The 23,562-nt window shown below is 44.1% G+C and overlaps 1 protein-coding gene across 25 annotated transcripts in view; it reads left to right on the top strand.

The window, feature by feature from the left end:
* DNHD1 (dynein heavy chain domain 1) overlaps positions 1–23,562 on the top strand; it is an 86,287-nt gene that overhangs the window by 42,973 nt on the left and 19,752 nt on the right. For 17 of the 25 annotated variants that reach the window (XR_013523273.1, XR_013523274.1, XR_013523275.1 and 14 more), the window contains 10 exons: positions 4,461–4,588; positions 4,690–4,888; positions 5,287–5,381; positions 5,963–6,179; positions 10,486–10,611; positions 10,939–11,036; positions 11,157–14,040; positions 14,245–14,422; positions 14,594–14,786; positions 15,029–15,317. Coding sequence is in view for 21 of the 25 variants with exons in the window: in XM_078340365.1 (XP_078196491.1) it covers positions 4,461–4,588; positions 4,690–4,888; positions 5,287–5,381; positions 5,963–6,179; positions 10,486–10,611; positions 10,939–11,036; positions 11,157–14,040; positions 14,245–14,422; positions 14,594–14,786; positions 15,029–15,317 (4,407 nt within the window). In the remaining 4 variants the exon portion in view is untranslated. Of the gene's footprint in view, positions 1–4,460; positions 4,589–4,689; positions 4,889–5,286; positions 5,382–5,962; positions 6,180–10,485; positions 10,612–10,938; positions 11,037–11,156; positions 14,041–14,244; positions 14,423–14,593; positions 14,787–15,028; positions 15,318–23,562 lie in introns of those variants that run through there. The other 8 variants (XM_078340376.1, XM_078340375.1, XR_013523276.1 and 5 more) reach the window with 8 other exon arrangements.

Genomic DNA, 23,562 nt, shown 5'->3' on the forward strand with positions numbered 1-23,562 from the left:
TTGACCCTGGACCAGATGCTGTAATTGAGGCAAAAAAAAAAAAATGCTATCTATGATATTATTAGGTCAACTGATGAAACATGGACAGTAGATTAAAATATTATATCAATATAATATATGAAATTCTGAGTTGCACTGTGGTTATGTAAAAGAATATCCCTATTTTTTGGAAATGCATACTTTGAGGATTTATGTAACATGGCCTTAAATAGTTCAGAGAAAAATTGTGTCTGTGTGTGTCTGTGTGTACATACACATGGCCATGCACAGAGCATGTTAATGCAAATGATAAAGCAAATGGGTAAAATGTCAACAAAAGGCAAAGATAAACAGTATAGAGATATATCGATACCTGTGAAAGTTGAAAGACACACAACTGTTTTTTTACTATTTTTTTCCTACAACTTAAAAAATTGGAACTCATTTTCAGATAAAAAAGTTTTAAAACGCATAGAAATTATTAAGTGGATACCAAAAATTGTCCATCAAAGGACATTTGCTCTTAATCCCGTTTGCCTTTATCTTTTCCTGTGTTTGGAGATATCATGTCTGCCCTTTCTTACAGATAAAGTTGTTTATTTGTCCAATATTTGGTGTTGAAACAGCTGCTGTCAAAGATTTTTTTTAAGAGTGATGGATTTATTAAGATGGAATGAAAGCATTAATTATATCCCAAATGAATGTAAATAACACTGGAAAATATGAGGCCTAGAAAATAAAGATTATTAATAACACCATGGAAATAATATATAAAGATGTTAGCATGGAGTTTTGGGAGTTGGGCTGTTGAAATACTTTAAAAATGTATATATATATTTTATGGTACTTTAGGTTCTGGGGTACATGTGCAGATCATGCAGAATTGTTGCATAGGTACATACATAGCAATGTGGTTTGCTGACTCCATCCCCCCGTCACCTATATTTGGCATTTCTCCCCATGTTATCCCTCCCCAACCTCCCTGCCCCCTGCTGTCCCTCTCCTAGTCCCCCCACAACCAACCCCAGTGAGTGATGCTCCCCTCCCTGTGTCCAGGTGTTTTCATTGTTCGACACCCGCCTATGAGTGAGAACATGCGGTGTTTGGTTTTCTGTTCTTGTGTCAGTTTGCTGAGAATGATGGTTTCCAGGTTCATCCATGTCCCTACAAAGGATACAAACTTATCATTTTTTATGGCTGCATAGTATTCTATGGTATAGATGTGCAACATTTTCCTTGTCCAGTCTATCATCGATGGGCATTTGGGTTGGTTCCAGCTCTTTGCTATTGTAAACAGTGCCACAGTGAACATATGTATGCATGTGTTTTTATAATAGAATGATTTATAATCCTTTGGATATATAACGAGTAATGGGATTGCTAGGTCAAATGGAATTTCTATTTCTAGGTCCTTGAGGAATCACCACACTGTCTTCCACAATGGTTGAACTAATTTATATTTCCACCAACAGTGTAAAAGTGTTCCTATTTGTCCACATCCTCTCCAGCATCTGTTGTCCCCAGATTTTTTAATGATTGCCATTCTAACTGGCATGAGATGGTATCTCAATATGATTTTGATTTGCATTTAATGACCAGTGATGATGAGCATTTTTTTTCATATGTTTGTTGGCCTCATATATGTCTTCCTTTGAAAAGTGTCTGTTCATGTCCTTCACCCACTTTTGAATGGGTTTGTTTGTTTGTTTCTTGTAAATCTGTTTTAATTCTTTGTGGATTCTGGATATTAGCCTTTCGTCAGATGGGTAGATTGCAAAAATTTTTTCCCATTCTGTTGGTTGCTGGTTCACTCTAATAATTGTTGCTTTTGTTGTACAGAAGCTCTGGAGTTTCTTTGCATTGGGTTAGAACATGTTTTTTTTAGCTCAGAGAAGTTTGTTATTACCCACCTTCTGAAATCTGTTTCTATGAATTCATCAGACTCATTCTCCATCCAGCTTTGTTCCCTTCCTGGTATAGAGTTGTGATCCCTTGGAGGAGGAGAGGTGTTCTGGTTTTTGGTGTTTTCATCCTTTTTGCACTGGTTTCTTCCCATCTTTTTGAATTTATCTACCTGTGGTCTTTGTAGTTGGTGATTTTTGGATGGGGTCTCTGAGTGGACATCCTTTTTTGTTGATGTTGAAGTTATTTTTTTCTGTTTTTCAGTTTTCCTTATAACCGTCAGGCCCCTCTGCTGTAGCCTGCTAGAGGTTCACTTCAGACCCTGTTTGCCTGGGGATCACCTGCGGGGGCTACAGAACAGCAATGATGGTTGATAGTTTCTTATTCTGTTATCTTCGTCCCAGATGGATACCTGCCAGATGTCAGCCTGAGGTCTCCTTTACAAGGTGTTTTTTTGGATATACAGGGGTCAGGGAGCTGCTTGAGGAGACGGTCTGTTCCTTATAGGAGCTCAAGTGCTGAGCTGGGAGCTCCGTTGTTCTGTTCAGAGCTCCTGGCAGGTACTTTTAAGTCTGCTGCAGCAGAACTCATAAACACGTTTTTCCCCAGGTGCTCTGTCCTGGGAAGGTGGGGCTTTATTTTTATTTATAAGTTCCTGACATGGTGCTGCCTTTTTTCAGAGACGCCCTGCCGAGCAAGGTGGTAGTCTAGCCACAGTCTGCCAGCAGAGGCATTACTGAGTTGCTGTGGGTTCTGCCCAGCTGTTGTGTGAACTTCCTGTTAGAACTACCTCGGTAGTGGTGGTCTGCCTCAGTAATGGCGGACTGCCTCAGTAAAGGCAGATTGCCTCAGTAATGGTGGACTGCCTCGGTAATGGCTGATTGCCTGGGTAATGGCAATTGATTTGGTAGTGGCGGATTGCCTTGGTAATGGCGGATTGCCTTGGTGTAGTGGCAGATTGCCTTGGTAGTGGCCGAAGCCCTTCCTCCCACTGAGCTGGACTGTCGCAGGTCCAGCTGCACTTGCTACGAAACTCTCAACCCTGAGAGTTTCAGATTTCTGGTCATTTTGGGAGTGGGACCCGCTGAGCCAGATCACCTGGCTCCCTGTTTCAACCCCCTTTATTTCAGTTGAATGTTGAAATGGCCGCCCGGATTTGTATGAATTTTTATGCAGACACCTGCAGAGCCAGCTGAAATAGCCATGCTGGAAACTCATGGTGCTTTTTAGCCCCAGAATCTCCTGGTCTGTGGGCAGTAAAAACTCATTTGGAAATGCAGTGATCACTCACCCTCTGCATTCTTCTCCCTGGGAACTGCACTCCAGAGCTGTTCCTATTCAGCCATCTTGGATCTCTCCCTGCTGTCAAAGATTATATGAGACTCTAGCCATATCTTTTGTGTTTAGACAAAGAAAGACTGGAAGAGTTTAGATTTCCTGTCATTTTACTTTTTGTCAGATCAGAGCTTTGATAGCCTAGTGATTACAGCTTTTTAATATTCTGAGATCTCCACAATGGATGATATGCACACGTGTAAGATGCACGAGTCCATGCATTTACGTGTGGCTCTATCACTTTTTGTCCCACTCAAGAAAGTAAACTGGAGTTCAAGTTGAGATGTCTGTTGTCTTTTAAGCAAATTGCAAACCTTGGTATTATAATTATTAATTATAACTTACCTTTGAAACATATCTCACAACTGACTATAAGAAATTGATTAAGAACTAATGTAGTACCCTGTGAGATGAAGGGGTGGAAGATAATTGCCAGAGGCAAACACTACAGGTCCCCTATGTATGCCAGATATTTTTTCATATTCACTTTGCTGAAATTTCTCTTGAGCTGACGGTTCATTCATTCATTCATTCAACACATATTTGTTGAGAGCCCATGATGTATAGTATAGTAGGCTTGAGGTACACTAGTGAACAAATGACAAAATATTTCCTTAATGAACTCAAACTTCTAGTTGGGAGAGAAAGACAATAAACAATGATGCATAACCAAATTCTGTAGTGTATAGGAAAGTGATAAGTGATAGAGAAAAATAAATAGAACAGAGTAAGGGGGGTTGGGAATGCCAGGGAGGGTAGCTAGGAATTTTTAACTAGATAACCTGCATAGGCCTTATTGAGAAGGTGGTGTTTGAACAAGGACTTGAAGTTGTTGAGGGCATCAGCCATGTGATTCTCTGAAGGAAGAGTGTTCCGGAAAGAATAAACTGCCAGTCAAAGGCCCTTAGCAGGAGGAAGCATGCCTGGTGCATCTCAGCAATAGTAAAGAGTCCAATGTGACTAGAATAGAGGGAGTGAGATGGAAACTAATAAAAGAGGACCTCTTCCCTTTCACTGCCATCTCATTTTCCCAGATGGGTCTTTCTTTGGAGTAACTGTTCCTTGGATTAACCCCACCTCCATTGTTGAGCTGAACAATTTGGAACTCCACTTCTCCCACCCCAACCATCACTTTCTGGACAATACCTTCTGTCATTATGAGTTCATGACTGATCATTCTGCCACCCCCTCAATACACACATGCAATGCAAGTAGCCCAGGTCTCAATCAGCCCTCCCTCACAGGGGATGAGACTCCTGTGCCTTTGCCAATCTGTGGGACACGTCCTATTGTGCAGCAGCAGCGCATCTGGCACCTGTACCGAGTCATCTCTGAAAACATCAGCGAGTGGAAGTGCATGGCTTTTGGCAAGGTGCTGACACCATTCCTTGGAGCTCTTGCCTGGGAGTGGAGGACTACAGTGGTGGGGGTGGGGAAGAGTCTCGAGCTGACAGTGAGCCATTCTCCCTGTAGTTCAGCCTAGCTATGGCCCAGGAGAAGACAGAGGGCTGGCTGACAGAGGCAGCGCGCATGAGCTCAACCCTGGGGCTGCACAGCCCGGTGCTGCAGCACTGCATGCGCATGCTGGGGGAGTTTCGCAGCTGCCTGCCCCTGCTGGCCAAGCTGGGCAGCCTCCACCCACAGAGCCTCAACTGCCAAGGTCTCCTGCGAGGTATGTTTGATTAATGTCCGAGGAGGGGGAAAAGGAAATATATAGGGGTTAGAGCGATGCAACAACTCAGTTTCCTGCTGCTCCTGCTGGAAACACCTTTCTTCCCCACGTTTCTCCCTGCCTTTCCCGTATAGTTCAATCTCTTTTCCCCAATTGGGATAAAATTTTTTACCTGCCTCACTACATCCTCTCTGCTGATGGTGGCTGGGCTTGGGTTGGAGCCTTAGCTCTGGGCTCTGAGTTGTGCTCTAGATCTTGGGTTCTAAGCTGTTGGCTCTGTGTTGTGCTCTGAGATCTGCTATCTGGGGTGTGAGCTGAGCTGGGCTCTGGGATATGGGATATGGGCTGGACTCTGCCACATAGTGGGTGTTGCTCTGACTTGTTTTCTCTACCTCTAGCCCTCGGGCTGGGCAGTCACCAAACTATAGAACTCCTAACGCTGGGCAAGCTGCTTACTTATCCACTGCTGGAGTTTGCAGATCGAATCAACCAGGTGGGGCCCACAATTAGAAAGCGAGGGAGAGGGTCCAAACCCAGGACCTGTAATAAAGCCAGTCAAGGCCCAGCAGCCCCTTGAGACATGAGGATGGCAGGTGTTTGGCATGTGAATGGATGGGGGGTTGAAATTGCTAACCTGCCTGAAGGGCAGGAACAATTGATTTAAGTCTCCAGATGGGGATCTCATGGGTGGGTCCAGACTCCTTGTGACTGAGAGTATATCTCCGATGGGGGAAGGAAGTGGATGGCAGCCCCAAACTTGTGGGTACACAGAATGGCAGGTACCTCCCCCCAACACTTATCTTGTTCCCAGAGAGCACGAGCTGACTGAGGTATTTGCTCAGCTGGAGCCTTGCAAAAGCGGGTGGGGGTTCCAAAGCAGTGACCCTGTGGCAAGGTAGTTAGATGCTGCTGTTGGCCTATGTTTGAAGCCTGATGGTCCTCCTTCCCCTTCATTTCTGAGAGTTCCACTTTCCTGGGCCCTGGCCCTTGAGTTCTGCCTCAGAGCTAATCCCCAGGTCCCAGCTCCAAGCCTATCCCCTAAACAATTACCCACTCTTGGTTCCTGAGACCCAGCTCTTCCAGGTCTGGCAAGGTGAAAATGAACGAATTCATGCCCAAGAGACTATACGGCGGTTGCAGCAGTACTGGGAAGGACGCCAGCTGCGCCTGCTCAACTTCATCCTGCACGTACCCTACGAGCCCCCAGCCTCAGAGCACTCCAAGAGGCAGATGCTCCGCAGCTCCCAGTGGAAGGTAGTGAGCAAAGACAGTGGCACCTTCATCCTCGCAGGTGAGACACAGTCCTTGTGGCCCAGTGAAAGCCCGCTGCTGAGGGTCATTTTCATCCACCATATCCATCAAACCCTGCCAGATATGGTTCTCTAGCCAGGGCCCATCCTTACAAGGTAGCCTGAGACATTAGTCTGTTTTGAGACATTGTCTTCCATGTGGCCTCCTACTGTCTTAATCTCCTTGGGAGCCCCTTCCCCTCACCATCTCTACCCAATGCCTCAGTCCTTCAGCAAAGTCCTCCCCTTTCAGGGTACAGTCAGAAATTCCTCATGGTCAGTTATCTCCACCTTTCAATGCTCTGTCCTCTAGATTGCACCCTGCTGTCTGATTTTATGCTTCACTCATTCATTAATTCATTTCTTTATTATTTCCCTCGTCAAACCTGCATCCTTTGTGCTAAATACAGGAGACCATGAGATTTACAGACAGCATCCCTGTCCCTCAGAAACTCCTGAGGCCAGTGAGAGACAGACAGTAGTATAGGGATAAACAAGATGGAGTACTGTACTGAGGGCAGTAGAATCTGAGAGAGAGGACCATCTCAAAGAACCAGAGAGAGAATCAGAGAAGTCTTCTTTAGGCAGAGGCCTTGTGCTGACTTTTTGAAGGAGTAAGAGTTTGCCAAACTTGCCAGGTGAGAATAGCAGACCAGACAAAAGGGACAGCATATACACAAGCATCCAAGGTGATATAGCTGGGGTATTGCCAATAGAGGAGAAATTTTCTTATTCAACACAATTGAGACCCACCTGGTAAAATCCAAAATACTAATGATGCATACATAGTTTAAGACTTTTACTTTAGCTTAAACTATATACATGTACATTTGTTTACTAACCTTTTAACCTAATGACAAGAGCTTTTGTTTGATTTGAGAGTTCCTCACTGCCTTTCTTGCATTAGTGCATTGTCTACCATTTCTACTTTCACTTTCTGTAAAGTTGGGCAGCAACAGGAAGACACTTTTAAAGTCCCTGTGAAGGGAAGGGCCTTAGCTGCAGCACCCAGGCACTGTTTGGAGAGAGAAAGATGAGAAGAGGACTTCCAAGGAGATTAAGACAGTATGGGAGTTACATAGAAGACACTGTCTCAGAGTTCAGAATTTTTCTAGGTTTTTATTATAAGTCCCCAATTTATAAAAATTGACTTGCCTATACCTAATAGCATATTTTTAATCACTTTGCCTTTACTGAGGCTTTCTGTGGTTTCCATAGAAACAGCAACTTTTTTCCCACCAATATATCAGTGGTTGTTAGAATATTAGATTCAACTCTTTACTTAAAATTATAACATAACTCACACAAATAGATTTGCAAACACATTCTAACTCTTAGTGAGCACACAATTTACCTAGTAGAAGCAAAAATGTTTTGATGTTCTAAAGTATAGCTTGAAATCTGTGAGTTTCAGCTCAGTTAGGGCTTCAGTCAGTATATTTGATGGTAACAATGGGGAGCATGCACCAAAAGAGCTTCTATTTCTCTATGGCTGGATCCCAAAGAATAGTGGAGGAGGGGAGGGGGTAGGTGGAACTAGAGAGGGTCAGATCATGCAAAGTCTTGTGGGCCACATTAAGAATTTACTCAGGCTGGATGCAGTGGCTCACACCTATATCCCAGCACTTTGGGAAGCCAAGCCAGGTAGATCATGAGGTCAGGAGTTCACAACCAGCCTGACCAACATGGTGAAACTACATCTGTACTAAAAATACAAAAATTAGCTGGGTGTGGTGGCATGCATCTTTAATTCCAGCTACTCAGGAGGCTGAGGCAGAAGAATTGCTTGAACCTGGGAGGTGGAGGTTCTGGTGAGCCAAGATCATGCCACTGCAACTTGAGCCTGGGCAACAGAAGGAGACTCCATCTAAAAACAAACAAATGAAAAAGAGAATGTACTCAGTAACACGAAAACAATAGAGAATCACTGCATGTTTTTTGTGGGGTAATAACATAATCAGATTTTAGTTTAACATCATTCTAGTTTCAATGTGGAGAATGGATTGAAGAGAGGCAAAGGATGGCAATTGAAAGATTGGTTAAGGGACAACTGGCATAATCCAAGTGAAAAATAATAGTGGTCTAGACTAGAAAGTAGCAATAGGGAAAGAAAAGTGGATGGACTCAAGCTATGTAGGACTCAACTAGGCAAGATGTATAATTGGTTCAACTTCTGCAGAGAGGAGAATGTAGGTCCTTTCCATTCTAATATAGATGTTTCTTATTACCCAAATTCTTTATCCTTATCTCCTCTTTATGCCCAATATTTGCCTAGCGATGCCTTTTCCAGCCATTTGCAGCACATTGATAAATGGTACCCAGCCTTCTTTTTCACAGCTCCCTTACCAAGTACTCATAAGTTTTGGTGTTGACTGACACAAAGGCTGGATGTCTGCAGTTAACATCTGCACCAAGATTGAAAGGAGATTCTCTTCCCACTTTTGTCCTGAGCACATTTTATGCGAATCCATTTGCCCATTTCTGACCCTGGTTCCACACTTTGCCAATCTGTTCCTACTTGATCTCTGCCACTTTTCTTCCTCATCCTTAGATTTCTCTGCTACTAAAAGTAATAAATAAAAATTCATAGTACAGAGTAAAGGCTCTGGATAGTCTGGGCCTTGGGCTGTCTGTGAGCATACATTCAGATGCCAGCCTGGGTCCTGCGAGTCTTTACTTGAGCTCACAACCCCTCCTCCAGCTTTGCTCCTTTTCACTTCCCCCTTCTCTCTCTCAAGCTAGCATTTGCATCAAACATTTGTATGGTTGAGGTTTTCTCCTATGGGTTCTCTCCTTTCTCTGTACTAGGCTTTCTTCTCCTGTTAACTCAGGGCATAGTAACCAAGGACCACATCTTTGTAGTGGCCACACACCATGAAGCTGGTGACTTCATTCATCCAAAGAGTCACAAATGATGGACTTATTATGTATTTAATTCTTACCTCAGGAATATAGGTTGTTACAAGGTTGGGCACACCTACAAATCATTAATCTCCCTTTTAGATTCTTAACCAAATGAGAACAAGGATATATATGAAAATGAAAGTATAACATTGGAACCATCACCCCCAAGGAAGTTTGTGCTTTTTATATATCATGTTGGAAGAAACAGCTTGGATCTAGGTCAAGTGAGACTTCACACTACTTCATCAAAACCTTCCCCAAATTAGTTGAAAACTTGAGGTCTATGTAGATATGCAGAGGGAAGCTGAAGTACACTTACACAGGTAGCTGTGTGGAGGCCTGTGGCTGTCTCATATCCCATAGAACATGAAAGATGGGTGTCTTTGCCTCCTCACATGGGGAGGAGTAAGTAAAGGAGATATAGGGGCTAAAAGCATTAGTCCAGTGCTGTTTTCTCTAGAGAGTAGAGTAAAAGTTTTGTCACTCTGAGGAAAGGATAATGAATTTTCTTCATGCCAGCGGTGTTTGCAGAGTCCTACATCTGTCTGAATAAACCTTGCTTGATGCTCCTCTCATTTTTACCCGTTAGTGTTCCTACCTCATTTCTAGCCCTAGTCTCACCAAGCACTTGTGGCATGATGGGATGACTCTTTAAGCAGCACCAGGGAGCCAAGTGCTAATACTATGAGAGAAAGTTTGTTCTCAGCTTCTCTGCCAGGACCCCTTTTATGCCAGAATGGACATTCCTGCTATAGAAATATTATGTAGGGACTTGGAGCCATTGAGCCCTTTTGCTAGAGGCTCTAGTTCTTAGAAAGAACTTCAATGGAGTTAGGTGGATACTTATAACAGCTAACCAGGGAAATCAGCTGGCCTGGAGTCTGCCCACAGTGTCTTGGGAAAGGAGGAGTTTCTTCTCTTACTGTTTTGAGGCCCCAGCATTTTACTGGTTCTACATATTGACTGATGCAATCCTTAAAGACAGGGCAGTCGGGCACAGTGGCTCACACCTGTAATCCCAGCACATTGAGAGGCCGAGGTGGGTGGATCATTTGAGGTCGGGCATTTGAGGGCAGCCTGGCCAACATGGTGAAACGCCATCTCTACTAAACATACAAAAAATTAGCCAGGCGTGGTGGCACACACCTGTAATCTCAGCTACTCAGGAGGTTGAGACAGTTGAATTACATGAACCTGGGAAGCATAGTGCAGTGAGCCAAGATCGTGCCATTGCACTCCAGCCTGGGCCACAAAGCGACTTTGTCTCAAAGAAAAGAAAAGAAAGAAAGGGCATCAGGGTCTCTGTAACTCTCTCTCCTGGAAGGTCACCCTGGTCTGCTCTTCCCTGCCCCACCCCCTGCCCTTGCTCCATCTGACATCCAGCTCAAGCTTTTTCTGTCTTAGATTACAGCAACCTGAAGGATTCCATCCAAGAAAGTATTCAGGTGTTGGTCAAGATCCTGGCCATCCAAAAGTCAGGAGACTTAAACAAAATAGCTTTGGAGTGGGTGGCCATCATGCACGGTCTGGGTAAGTGCCGGCCTTTAGCTGGACTGATGGGTGAGACCTGAGGCAGGATGTCCCAGAGGGATGGGTGTGAGAGATGGAGGTTGGGTGGGAGAAGATATGAAGAACAGAGTAAGGACCTCCTTCAGGGCTGTTTCTTGGAATAAAGAGATCAGGTTTTTATTCACAGAGAAAGTTTTTTCTCCCTCAGGCAAGGTCCCTGAGTCCTGCAGGGCAGAGTATTTTGCTTGGGCTAGTTGGGTACCTGAGAGATCAGGAGTAGGGCGGACTCCCTTGCAGAAGGTAGAACACTAGTGTTTCCCATCAGCATTTCTCTGGCTGCTTACACAGGTGCCCTGCTGGAGGTGTGGGTGACTTTCCAGCAGAAGTGGATTTTTCTGAATAAAGTTCTGCATGAGATGAAGATTCAGTTTCCTAGTGCTGACCTGGTAGGGAAGGGGGTTGAGGCAGAGAGGGCAAGAAGGGTTCCTGAATAGCAGGGCTTGGGGTGGGAAAGGGGAGCTGCCACTTCATACTGGCCCTCACTTTTATCCTCTCCCTCACCACAGAGCTCTCGTTTCAAGGCCATGGATGATCAGTATCGAACCCTGATGCACATCTCTTTAGCTGACCCCATGGTTCTGTCACTTGTAGTACCCAATGCCAAGAGGAGCCCTTACTTCCAAGGCCAGCAGCTGCAACAACTGCTGCAAGCAGGATCGGTGGAGCTGGAGGACATCATCATGACTCTGGAGAGTGTGCTTTATGGAGTGTGTGCTCACTTCCCCCGCCTCTTCTTCCTTAGTGACAGTGAGCTGGTAGCCCTGCTGGCTGCCCGACTGGAATCCTGCGAAGCCCAGCGATGGGTACGACGCTGCTTTCCTCATGTGCGTGCTGTGAGCTTTAAGTCTCACCCAACTGGTGAGAAAAACAGGGATGACTGGGAGTCAAGCCCAAACACACAGACTCAGGTGGAGGCACTTGCAGTGCTAGGGGTGGGTGGGGAGGAGGTGAAGCTGCAGAGTCCCCTTCCTCTGCATCCAGACCTCCCTAAGTGGCTGGCCTCTCTGGAGAAGTGTCTGCGCTTGGCACTGGTGCACATGCTGCAGGGCTGTGTAGCTGCTCACCTCGCTCAAGGCCCATCTCTAGCTGAGGCCCTCAAGCAGCTGCCTAAGCAAAACCAGTTGTACCTTCAACCGTATGTCCAGCACTGGATCGATTTAGTACAGGCCTTCCCATGGCAGTGTGTGCTGGTGGCAGAGGAGGTGGTATGGCGGGCCGAGATGGAGGAAGCTCTGCTTGAGTGGGGTACCCTGGCCATGGTCTCCATGCATATGCGCAAGCTTGAGGTACTGGTGAATTTTTTGCGGGCTCAGAGGGCTTCCCAAGGTAAGCAGCCCCTGCCTTCTGTCCGCCAGACCAGCCTGCTCAGTGCCCTGCTGGTCATGGCAGTGACCCACCGGGATATAGCACAGCTGCTGGAAAAGCACAAGGTCAGTGACCTCACGGACTTCCACTGGGTCCGCCAACTCAAATATCACTTGGGTTCACCTCACATAATCCCTAAAAGCCCCCTACAGAGTCTTAAGACCACTGCATCTTCTGAACCCTCTCAGTCACCAGCAGCATGCTGGATAGACGTGCTAGGTAGATCCTTCCTGTACAATTATGAGTACCTGGGACCTAGACTAGGGCCTCTACCGAGCCTGCTGCCTGAACGGCCAGCCCTGGTACTACTATTGGCCTTAGAGGAGGTGGCCTGTGGGACCCTACTGGGTCCTAAAGGTGTGGGCAAGAGAGCTATAGTGAATAGCCTGGCACAGGCCCTGGGCCGTCAGCTGGTCATACTGCCCTGCTCACCTCAGATAGAGACCCAATGCCTGAGCAACTATCTGAATGGTGCCCTGCAGGGTGGTGCCTGGCTGCTGTTGGAGGCAGTTCATCAGCTGCCCCCTGGCTTGCTCTCTGCCCTGGGTCAGCGCCTGGCTGAACTGCACCACTTGTATGCCCCACTGTACCAGGAGGCTTCCCGAAACACAAGCACCATAGACCCCACCCAGCCCCAGCTCCTTGGCAGTGGCTTCTTTGAAAAACATCACGTGTCTATGCGCCTTGGCTATGGCTGTCTCCTGGAACTGCGTGCCCTGAGCTCTGCTGTGCCTGCCAACCTGCACCTGCTGCTGCGGCCTGTGGCACTGGCATTGCCTGATCTGCGGCAAGTGGCAGAGCTGACCCTGCTGGGTGCAGGGATGCGGGATGCTTTCCGGATGGCTACCCGCCTGTCCAAATTCTTCTCCCTAGAGCGTGAGCTGGTGTCTGGGCCCCTGCCCTGCCGCCTGCCACTGCTCAAGCAGATACTGAAAGACACAATACAGACACTAAATGTGACCAAGGAGGAACCAGAGTCCCAGCAGCCTCGCAGCCTAGCTGCCACTGAAGAGGCTGCCCTACTGCATGCCCTACTGCGCTCACCGCTGTTTAGCATTCTCAATGGGCCCTACCTGCACAACCTCCGAGAGCTGCTATGTGTGCTTTTCCCTAGCGCCAGCCAAGTGCAGGCAGAACCTATGACTCACAGGCTGATGAAGCCACTGGTGGTGGAGGAACTGCAGCAGGTAGGTCTGCATCCCAGCCCTGACGTTTTGGGGTCTCTGGAACAGTTGAGCCAGGCCCTGAGCCAGGCCTCAGGCATTCTGCTCCTGGGCCCTGCAGGCAGTGGCAAGACCACTTGTTGGCACAGCTTATTTAAGATCCAGAATCGGCTGGCAGCCATGGAGGACACCTCCACCCAAGGCTGCCAGCCTGTGGAAATTACTCACCTGTACCCCAGTGGCCTCAACCCCCAGGAGTTTCTGGGATGGCTAGAGGGCCCCTGCTGGCATCATGGCATCTTCCCCAAGGTACTTTGTGCAGCTAGTCAGTGTAAAAACATGGGCCAAAAGAGGCAGACAGAGAAATCAATGGCGATCCAGCACTGGATAATATGTGATGGGGCCTCCAGTGCTGCTTGGCTGGACTCCATCACTTGCCTCCTGAGTGAGCTTCCCCAGCTTAGTCTCCCCAATGGACAGCAGATAGAACGACCCCCAAGCACCTTTCTCTTGATGGAGGTGACAGATGCAACAGGCATGTCCCCCACAGTGGTAGGCTGTTGTGCCCTAGTCTGGTGTGGTGGAGAGCAGACTTGGCAGTGTATACTTAGTGCCCTGATGGCATCCCTTCCCTCTGAGTACCGCCTGCAGCACCAGACAGTCACCGAGCTCAACCACCTGGCTGAAGTTCTGGTGCCTGCAACATTCCGATTCCTCACCGGCCAAGGTGTCAGCTCTCTGCTGCAGGTACACGGGCAGCAGGCTGTTTGTCCTGGTGTGGCAGAAGTTACCAGCATGGCACGCATCTTGCATAGTCTGCTTGACCCCCACTTGCATCTAGAGGAGAAGGCCCCTGGCCCAGGTGGGAAGATGGAAGGGCTGGTTTGAGAGAGAAGGGGACTTAAGGGTAGCTGGGGTATATAGCTGGCGCCTGGGGCATGTGTTCTTTGATGGATCTGGGCCAGGAGTGAGAATTAATAGAGTCAACCTTTATTCTTTCTTTCTTTCTTCCACCTTCCACCTTTTTCTACTGGGGCTTCTATCATGGCCATGGCGAACTTTGCAGAGGACCTCAGCTGCAGTGATCCTGTGGCCCAAAGCTTCAGGTCTTCAAAAAGAATCTTTCTAAACCAGTCCCAAGTTGACAGTGATGATGTACCAAATAAGAGCAGGGAACACTTGCTGGCTGTCAGCAGTTTTCTTTTTGCCTTGATCTGGGGCTTTGGAGCCCACCTTCCCTCCAGGTACCTATAGGGATGGGGGATGGGAGATGCAGAGGGCTGAGATGGACTGGCTCACAGAAGTAAAAAAACCCACATGACATCACTGTTAGGGTATGGTGGAGCGTGTGAGTGTGTCATAAATGGAAGTATTGTACCTGTCCGACACTTTTGCCTGTGTGTCCATCTGAGCAGGTTCTGGCCTGTCTTTGATACCTTCATAAGGGATTCTATTAGTCGCCTCTCCAACTACCCTGAGCCACCACCCTCAGCCTTGGTGTTTGATCTACATGTAAGCCCTGAAGATGGAACACTGGTCCCCTTCACTGGCCAATACCTGAGCAGCCACATCAAAGGAACTCTGGGCACCTTTCACCCTTCTATCCAGGTGTGAGGACAGTAAGGCAGGGAACTAGGGTTAGAATATCAGGACTTATCTTAGGGGTAATCCATGTTTGAAGATCAGCTGAGACCCATCTGTTCCCTTTCTTTGATATAGTTTCACAATCACAGGAATACATGAAATGTTCTCCAAGCACAGCTCTAAGACAAGTCCCCTAGACCTTTACTTTCAGCTAGATTGCTGCCTTAGACTGGAGGTGCTCAGCAAGTCCCACTTCTGTCCTGCAGACTGAACGACTCTTGTATGTGGTGGACCTGCTTCTGTCAGCGGGACAGCCAGTGCTGCTGGCTGGAGAGGCAGCAACAGGGAAGTCAGCCTTTGTGGAAGTGCTAGTGGAGCCACATCACCCTTACATATACAGCCCCATCCACCCTGCCTTCAGTTCCACCCACCTCCGTCTCCTGCTGAGCAGAGGAATCCAGGGCCAAAACCAAGCCAGCCCACAGCCTGGGCAACACCGGGATTCTAAAGCCTCCCTTCTCTTCTTGCTGGAGGATCTGCATCTGGCCACTTCTGGTAAGGAGCTGGGAGGAGGGAAGGAGGGAGCTACTATCATCTCTTGAAACTATAAAATCCGTAGCAATATTCATTGACTCTCAAATATATGTCTGTAGATCAAACTTTAGTGTTCTGTTCTTAATATCGTCTCACTCTGCATATGCTCCCCGAATAATCCCATCCACCCTCATGGCCTCATCTCCGCTTTGACTGCTAAATCTCTGTCTCCAACCTTGCTTCTCTTCTAAGCACCAGATCTGTCTATCCAGCTGTCTACGTCTCCACCTTGTTGTCCTGTTGGTACCTCAGACCCAACCCTGGGCTCATCATCTCCCCCTGGCCAAAATCTGCTCCTGTGTGTCCTCTTAGTTTCACCATCCAACCAGTCATGTAAACCAGAAATCTTGTTGACATCTCTTTCTCCTTCACCAATATCCAGCCATTGTGTCTTTCAATCCTACTTCCTACATATTTCTTGAATATTTCCACTTACTTCCATGGTTCAGATGCACATCACTTGGAACCTGACAAATGCTCTTACAAAGCTTTCTGTGATGAGGCTTTCTTCTGTGATCTTTTACATTCTGTCTAATTGGACTCAACGAGTCAGGCTTCATCTAGACCCGGTGTTGCTGTCCTCTTCGCCCTCTCTATGTGGCTAAATCCTACTTATTCTTTCTAAATTACCTAAATCAGTAGCGTCTCCAGGAACCCTTAGCCCTAGGCTAGGTTAGATATCCATCCTGTGCTCTGTACATGACTTCTGATAACCATGATTTTATGATTGTGTGCTTGTCTGTCCCTTTTGCCACTTGGAGATTTATGAGAACAGAGAACAGAAATTTGTCTCATTCATTTTGATAGACCCAACAGGAAGTAAGTGCTCTCAATAAGTTTGTAGAAGACAGCCGGGCACGGAGGCTCACGCCTGTAATCCCAGTACTTTGGGAGGCTGAGGCACGTGGATCACCTGAGGTCAGGAGTTCAAGACCAGCCTGGCCAACATAGTGAAACCCCCCCTCTACTAAAAATACAAAAATTAGCTGGGCATGATGGTGCATGCCCCATCTATTATTCAGGAGGCTGAGGCAGCAGAATGGCTTGAACCTGGGATGTGGAGGTTGTAGTGAGTGAAGATCACACAACCTTACTCCAGCTTGAGCAACAGAGTGAGACTTCAAAAAAAAAAAAAAAAAAAGTTTGTAGAAGACCAGATAGAAAAAATTGTGATGCAAGTTTGGAGACTGAAGTGTAAAGTTTCTAAAGTGGTATGTCTTCCATATTTAGAAGATGGTAGCTTCTAAATATGGTCATGGGATTGGGTTGAAGTGAATTATACGTAGAGGTTGTTGGAAGTCAAGGAAGTCAATGCGCTAAAGCATTGGGTAGGTTATCCAGTTACACAGCAAAGTCCCTTATGAGATGTAGAAAACTCAAACCAGATGTATTAGTTCTTAGTAATAGCCAGAACAATTTATTGAATGTCTACTATGTGCTACATGCTTTATGTATGTCATCTTCAGTGCTCATAAAAGCCAAGTAAGATGAAGAATTTTTACAATTATTTTAAAGATGAAGAAACAGAGACAGAGATTTTATAACTTGCCCAAGATACAACCAAGATTAAAATTCAAGTCTATTTGCTCTAAAATCTGTAGTTCCTTCCAGCTATATTATTTGTCCTTTTCAGTCAATTTGCACAAAATTAGAGACAACAGAAAGAGTAAAGGGTGGTACAGTTCAATCTGTGAGGAGATTTCAGCTGAGAAGAGATTTCAGCAGGGAGACTGAGAACGTCGTAAGTGACATTGTAGAGTGAAGAATGTTACTGCTGGCAGAATGTAAAAGGTGTCCTTGAGTGACAACCACCAAAACATCCAGTTTAAAATAAAAAATGAATAGACATGCCACAAAATAAATCAGTAAATAATGCGCTGTTAAGAAGAAGCAAGCAATAGAATAGGAACTGATCCTGAGATGGTCTAAAGCAGCAGTCCCCAACCTTTTTGGCACCAGGGACTGGTTTTGTGGAAGGCAATTTTCACGGATGGGGGATGGTTTTGGAATGAAACTGTTCCAACTCAGATCATCAGGCATTAGACTCTCATAAGGAGCATGGAATGTAGATTCCTTCCATGCACAGTTCACAGTAGGGTTTGTGCTCCTGTAAGAATCTAATGCCACCACTAATCTGACAGGAGGCAGAGCTCAGGCAGTAATGCTAACTTGCCTGCCACTCACCTCTTGCTTTGTGGCCCAGTTCCTCACAGGCCACAGACTGATACTGGTCCATGGCCTGGGGGTTGGCAACCCCTGGTCTAGAGGTTTAGTTAATACTTTAGAGCAGCTCTTATAAAAGTATTCAATTGCTAAAGAAAAATATGATCTTAATGCATGAACAGATAGGGAATCTCAGCAGAGAAATGAAACCTACTGAAAGAACAAAATGGATATTTTAGAACTAGAATATGTAATAATCCGAAATGCAAAATTTCTTGGATGGGTGTCTTAGTTCATTTTCTGTTGCTTATAACAGAGTACTTGAAACCGGGTAATTTATTTTTTAAAAAATTTATTTTCTACAGTTGTGGAGACTGAGAAGTCCATGGTCAAGGGGCCACTACTAATGAGGGCCTTCTTGCTGGTGGCAAGTCTCTGCAGAATCCCAAGATGGTACAGGGCATCACATGGCAAGAGGGCTGACTATGCTAGCTTAGGTCTTCCTTTCTCTTCTTATAAGCCACCAGTCTTACTCTTATGACAACATATTAATCCATTAACTCATTAATCCATGAATAGATTAGTCTGTTTATCAGGGCAGAGTCCCCATGACCCAGTCACCTCTTTAAGGCTCCATCTTTCAATACTGCCACATGGGGGATTTAATTTCAACATGAGTTTTGGAAGGGGCACATACTCAAATCAAAGCAGTGGGTTTAACAGCTGATTGGAGATGATAAGACGAAAGCATCAGTGAACCCTGAAGAATATAACAATATTGAATAGAAATACAGCTTCAGTCTAACTCATGTAGAATTGGAGTTTCAGAAGAAAAGGAGAGTAAGAATAGGGTATAAAATTGTTACCAACAATTGTTACCAACATTTCCCCCAATTTCTTGAAAAATACTGACTTTCATATATAAAAAACTCAGTTATTCCAAAGTAGAATAATAAAAAGAAAGCTACTTCTAGGCCCATCATACTCAAACTGCTGAAAACCAAACAAAGAAAAACTATGAAAGTGGTCAGTGGGGAAAAAAAAAGACAGTATACACAGAAACAACATTAAGAATGATGATTAACTTCTCATTAGAAACAGTAGCATCCAGATAATGGTGGGGAAAAGCTTTAACCTACTAAAAGAAATAAAAGTCAACCTAGAATTCTCTATCTGGCAAAGATTCTCTTCATAAATGAAGGTGAAATTAAGGTATTTCAGACACATGAAAGCCGAGAAAGTTAATTGCTGGTAGAACAATACTGCAAGAAATGCTAAAAGATCTTCTTTGGGCAGAAGGGAAATAATGGCAGTTGGAAACTCAGATCTTTAAAAAGAATGAAGAGCATCAGAAATGGTAAATATGTGAATGCATATAAATGATTATCTTCCCTGATTTTCTTAAAAGCCATCTGATAGTTATAAAAATAACATTGTTAATGGGGTTGGTAATGAGTAGAAGTAAAGAGTCAATAGCTACAACAGTAAAAGGATGGGATGAAGAGAAGCAAGTAAATTGAATTATACTATTGCAAGGTTCTTACCTTTGTGAAATAGGAAGTATGAAATGTGAAGTAGGAAGGATGAAATAGGAAGTGGGGAAGGTGTCAGTATGAAGTGTACAGTGGTACAATATTACTTTTAATATTGGTTAAGGAGGCATATTATTAGCCCTATAAAAATCACTAAATAATAATAACAAAGAGCATAGCTGAAGGACACGTTGGCTTATGCCCATCATCCCAGCACTTTGGGAGTTCAAGGTAAGCTAATTTCTTCAACTCAGAAGTTCGAGTTCAGCCTGGGCAACATGGCAAAACCTCTTTTCTACAAAAAGTGCAAAAATTATAGCTGGGTGTGGTGGCATGCACCTGTAGTCCCAGCTACTTTGGGGGCTGAGGTGGGAGGATCACTTGAGCCTGTCAGGTAGAGGCTGCAGTGAACTGTGTTTGAACCACTGCACTTTAGACTGGGCTACAGAGTGAGATCCTGTCTCAAAGAAGAAAAAAATATATAGCTAAAGAGCAATAAATACAATGAAGTACTTAAAATATTTAAATTGTGCAAAAGGAAGCAAGAAAGGAGCGACACAGAAATAAAAAGAAGAGCCATAATGGATGAATGGATGCAGGAAAAAAAGAGCCAAATAGAAAACAAATAACAAAAAATAACCATATGATGGACTTTAAACCAACCATATCAATAATTACATTAAATGTAAATGGACTAAGCAGTCCAAATAAAAGGCCAATATTATCAGACTAGAGTAGATCTAGCTATATGCTGTCTGAAAGATGCACTTTAAATATAAAAACACAGATTAAAAGAAGTTTTTTAAGGCAAAATATTTGCTATAGAAATAGTTTGTATAAGGACGTTGGTGCGGCAATATTAATACCAAAGCACTTTAAGACAAAGGGTATTACTAGAGATAGAAAAATGACATCTCTTAATTAAAAGATTCAACTCATCAGAAAGACAAGTCTTAAATGGGTACACACCTAAAACAGACATTTAAGTATATGAAAAAAAAACCAATGGAAACAAAGGAGAAATAGTAAATCTGAAGTCATAGTAAGAAATTAATATGCTTCTCACAATAACTGGTAAGACAAGAAGCAAGAAAGTATGGACAATAAAGATCTGATAACACTAGCAGCATACTGACATTTACAGAACATCACACTGACCAACTGCAAAATGCACCTTTTCAAATGCACATGGGACATTCACCAAGATAGACTATATGCTGGGTTATAAAATAAGGCTCAATGAATTTCAAAGGATTAACATTTTAAAGAATATTTTATCTGACCATAACAATACAAATATTAATAAGATACCTAGAGAATTTCCAAATTCTTTAAAATTAAACAACACACTTTTAAATAAATTATGTACCAAAAAATAAATTATAAGATAAATTAGAAAATGTTTTGAACTAAATAATAGTGAAAACAAAACATATCAAAGTTTGTGAGATGCAGCTACAGGTTATAGCTTTAAATATCTATCTTAGAGGCCAGGCGCTGTGGCTCACATCTGTAATCCCAGCACTTTGAGAGGCTAAGGTGGGCGGATTACAAGGTCAGGAGTTTGAGACCAGCCTGGCAAACATAGTGAAACCCTGTCTCTACAAAAAATACAAAATTTAGCTGGACGTGGTGGCGAGTGCCTGTAGTCCCAGCTATTTGGAAGCCTGAGGCAAGAGAATTGCTTGAACCCAGGAGGCAGAATTACATTGATAGACTTGTGTATGTTGAACCAGCCTTGCATCCCTGGGATGAATCCTAGTTGATCATGATCAATGAGTTTTTTGATTTGCTGTTGCAATCGGCTTGCCAATATTTTATTGAAGATTTTTGCATCTATGTTCATCATGGATATTGGCCTGAAGTTTTCTTTTCTTGTTGGGTCTCTGCCAGGTTTTGGTATCAGGATGATATTGGTCTTATAAAATGATTTTGGAAGGATTCCCTCTTTTTGGATTATTTGGAATAGTTTCAGAAGGAATGGTACCAGCTCCTCTTTCTGTGTCTGGTAGAATTCGACTGTGAACCCGTCTGGACCTGGGCTTTTTTTTGTGTGGTAGGCTCTTAATTGCTGCCTCGACTTCTGACCTTGTTATTGGTCTATTCATAGTTTCAGCTTCCTCCTGGTTTAGGCTTGGGAGGACACAGGAGTCCAGGAATTTATCCATTTCTTCCAGGTTTACTAGTTTATGTGCATAGAGTTGTTTGTAATATTCTCTGATGATGGTTTGAATTTCTGTGGACTCTGTGGTGATTTCCCCTTTATCATTTTTTATTGCATCTATTTGGTTGTTCTCTCTTTTATTTTTAATCAATCTGGCTAGTGGTCTGTCTATTTTGTTGATCTTTTCAAAAAAACCAGCTCTTGGATTTATTGATTGTTTGAAGGGTTTTTTGTGTCTCAATCTCCTTCAGTTCAGCTCTGATCTTAGTTATTTCTTGTCTTCTGCTGGGTTTTGAGTTTTTTGATCTTGCTCCTCTAGCTCTTTCAATTTTGATGATAGGGTGTCAAATTTGGATCTCTCCATTCTCCTCATATGGGCACTTATTGCTATATACTTTCCTCTAGAGACTGCTTTGAATGTGTCCCAGAGATTCTGGCATGTTTTGTCTTCGTTCTCATTGGTTTCGAAGAACTTCTTTATTTCTGCCTTCATTTCGTTGTTTATCCAGTCAACATTCAAGAGCCAGTTGTTCAGTTTCCATGAAGCTGTGCGGTTCTGGGTTGGTTTCTGAATTCTGAGTTCTAACTTCATTGCACTATGGTTTGAGAGGCTGTTTGTTATGATTTCAGTTGTTTTGCATTTGCTGAGCAGTGCTTTACTTCCAATTATGTGGTCAATTTTAGAGTAGGTGTGATGTGGTGCTGAGAAGAATGTATATTCTGTGGATTTGGGGTGGAGAGTTCTGTAAATATCTATCAGGTTTGCTTGCTCCAGGTCTGAGTTCAAGCCCTGGATATCCTTGTTGATTTTCTGTCTGGTTGATCTGTCTAATATTGACAGTGGAGTGTTAAAGTCTCCCACTATTATTGTGTGCATGTCTAAGTCTTTTTGTAGGTCATTAAGAACTTGCCTTATATATCTGGGTGCTCCTGTTATGTTATGGGTGGTCCATATATGTTTAGGATCGTTAGCTCTTCTTGTGGTATCGATCTTTTTACCATTATGTAATGTCCTTCTTTGTCTCTTTTGATCTTTGTTGCTTTAAAGTCTATTTTATCAGAGATGAGAATTGCAACTCCTGCTTTTTTTTGCTCTCCATTTGCTTGGTAAATCTTCCTCTATCCCTTCATTTTGAGCCTTTGTGTATCCTTGCATGTGAGATGGGTTTCCTGGATACAGCACACTGATGGGTTTTGGATTTTTATCCAATTTGCCAGTCTGTGTCTTTTGATTGGTGCATTTAGTCCATTTACATTAGGGTTAATATTGTTATGTGTTAATTTGATACTGCCATTTTGATGCTAGCTGGATGTTTTGCCCATTAGTTGTTGTAGATTCTTCATTGTGTTGATGCTCTTTAGCATTCAGTGTGATTTTGGAATGGCTGGTACTGGTTGTTCCTTTCCATTTGTAGTGCCTCTTTCAGGAGCTCTTGTAAAGCAGGCCTGGTGGTGACAAAATCTCTGAGTACTTGCTTGTTCGCAAAGGATTTTATTCTTCCTTCACTTATGAAGCTCAGTTTGGCTGGATATGAAATTCTGGGTTGAAAGTTCTTTTCTTTAAGAATGTTGAATATTGGCCCCCACTCTCTTCTGGCTTGTAGTGTTTCTGCCGAGAGATCTGCTGAGTCTGATGGGCTTCCCTTTGTGGGTGACCCGACGTTTCTCTCTGGCTGCCCTTAGTATTTTCTCCTTTATTTCAACCTTGTTGAATCTGACGATTATGTGCCTTGGGGTTGCTCTTCTTGTGGAATATCTTTGTGGTGTTCTCTGTATTTCCTGCATTTGAGTGTTGGCCTGTCTTGCTAGGTGGGGGAAATTTTCCTGGATGATGTCCTGAAGAGTATTTTCCAGCTTGGATTCATTCTCTTCCTCACATTCTGGTACACCTATCAATCATAGGTTAGGTCTCTTCACATAGTCTCACATTTTTTGGAGGCTTTGTTCATTCCTTTTTGCTCTTTTTTCTCTGATCTTGGTTTCTCATTTTATTTCATTGAGTTGATCTTCGACTTCAGATATTCTTTCTTCTGCTTGGTCAATTCGGCTATTGAAACTTGTGCATGCTTCGTGAAGTTCTCGTATTGTGTTTTTCAGCTCCTTTAATTCATTCATATTTCTTTCTAAGTTATCCATTCTTCTTATCATTTTCTCGTATCTTTTTTTATATCTTTTTTTCAAGGTTCTTAGTTTCTTTGCATTGATTTAAAACATGTTCTTTTAGCTCACAAAAGTTTCTCATTATCCACCTTCTGAAGTCTAATTCCGTCATTTCATCACAGTCATTCTCCGTCCAGCTTTGTTCCCTTGCTGGTGAGGAGTTTTGGTCCTTTCTAGGAGGCGAGAT

This window comes from Callithrix jacchus, chromosome 10, assembly GCF_049354715.1.
Source record: "Callithrix jacchus isolate 240 chromosome 10, calJac240_pri, whole genome shotgun sequence".
NCBI classification, from domain to species: domain Eukaryota; kingdom Metazoa; phylum Chordata; class Mammalia; order Primates; family Cebidae; genus Callithrix; species Callithrix jacchus.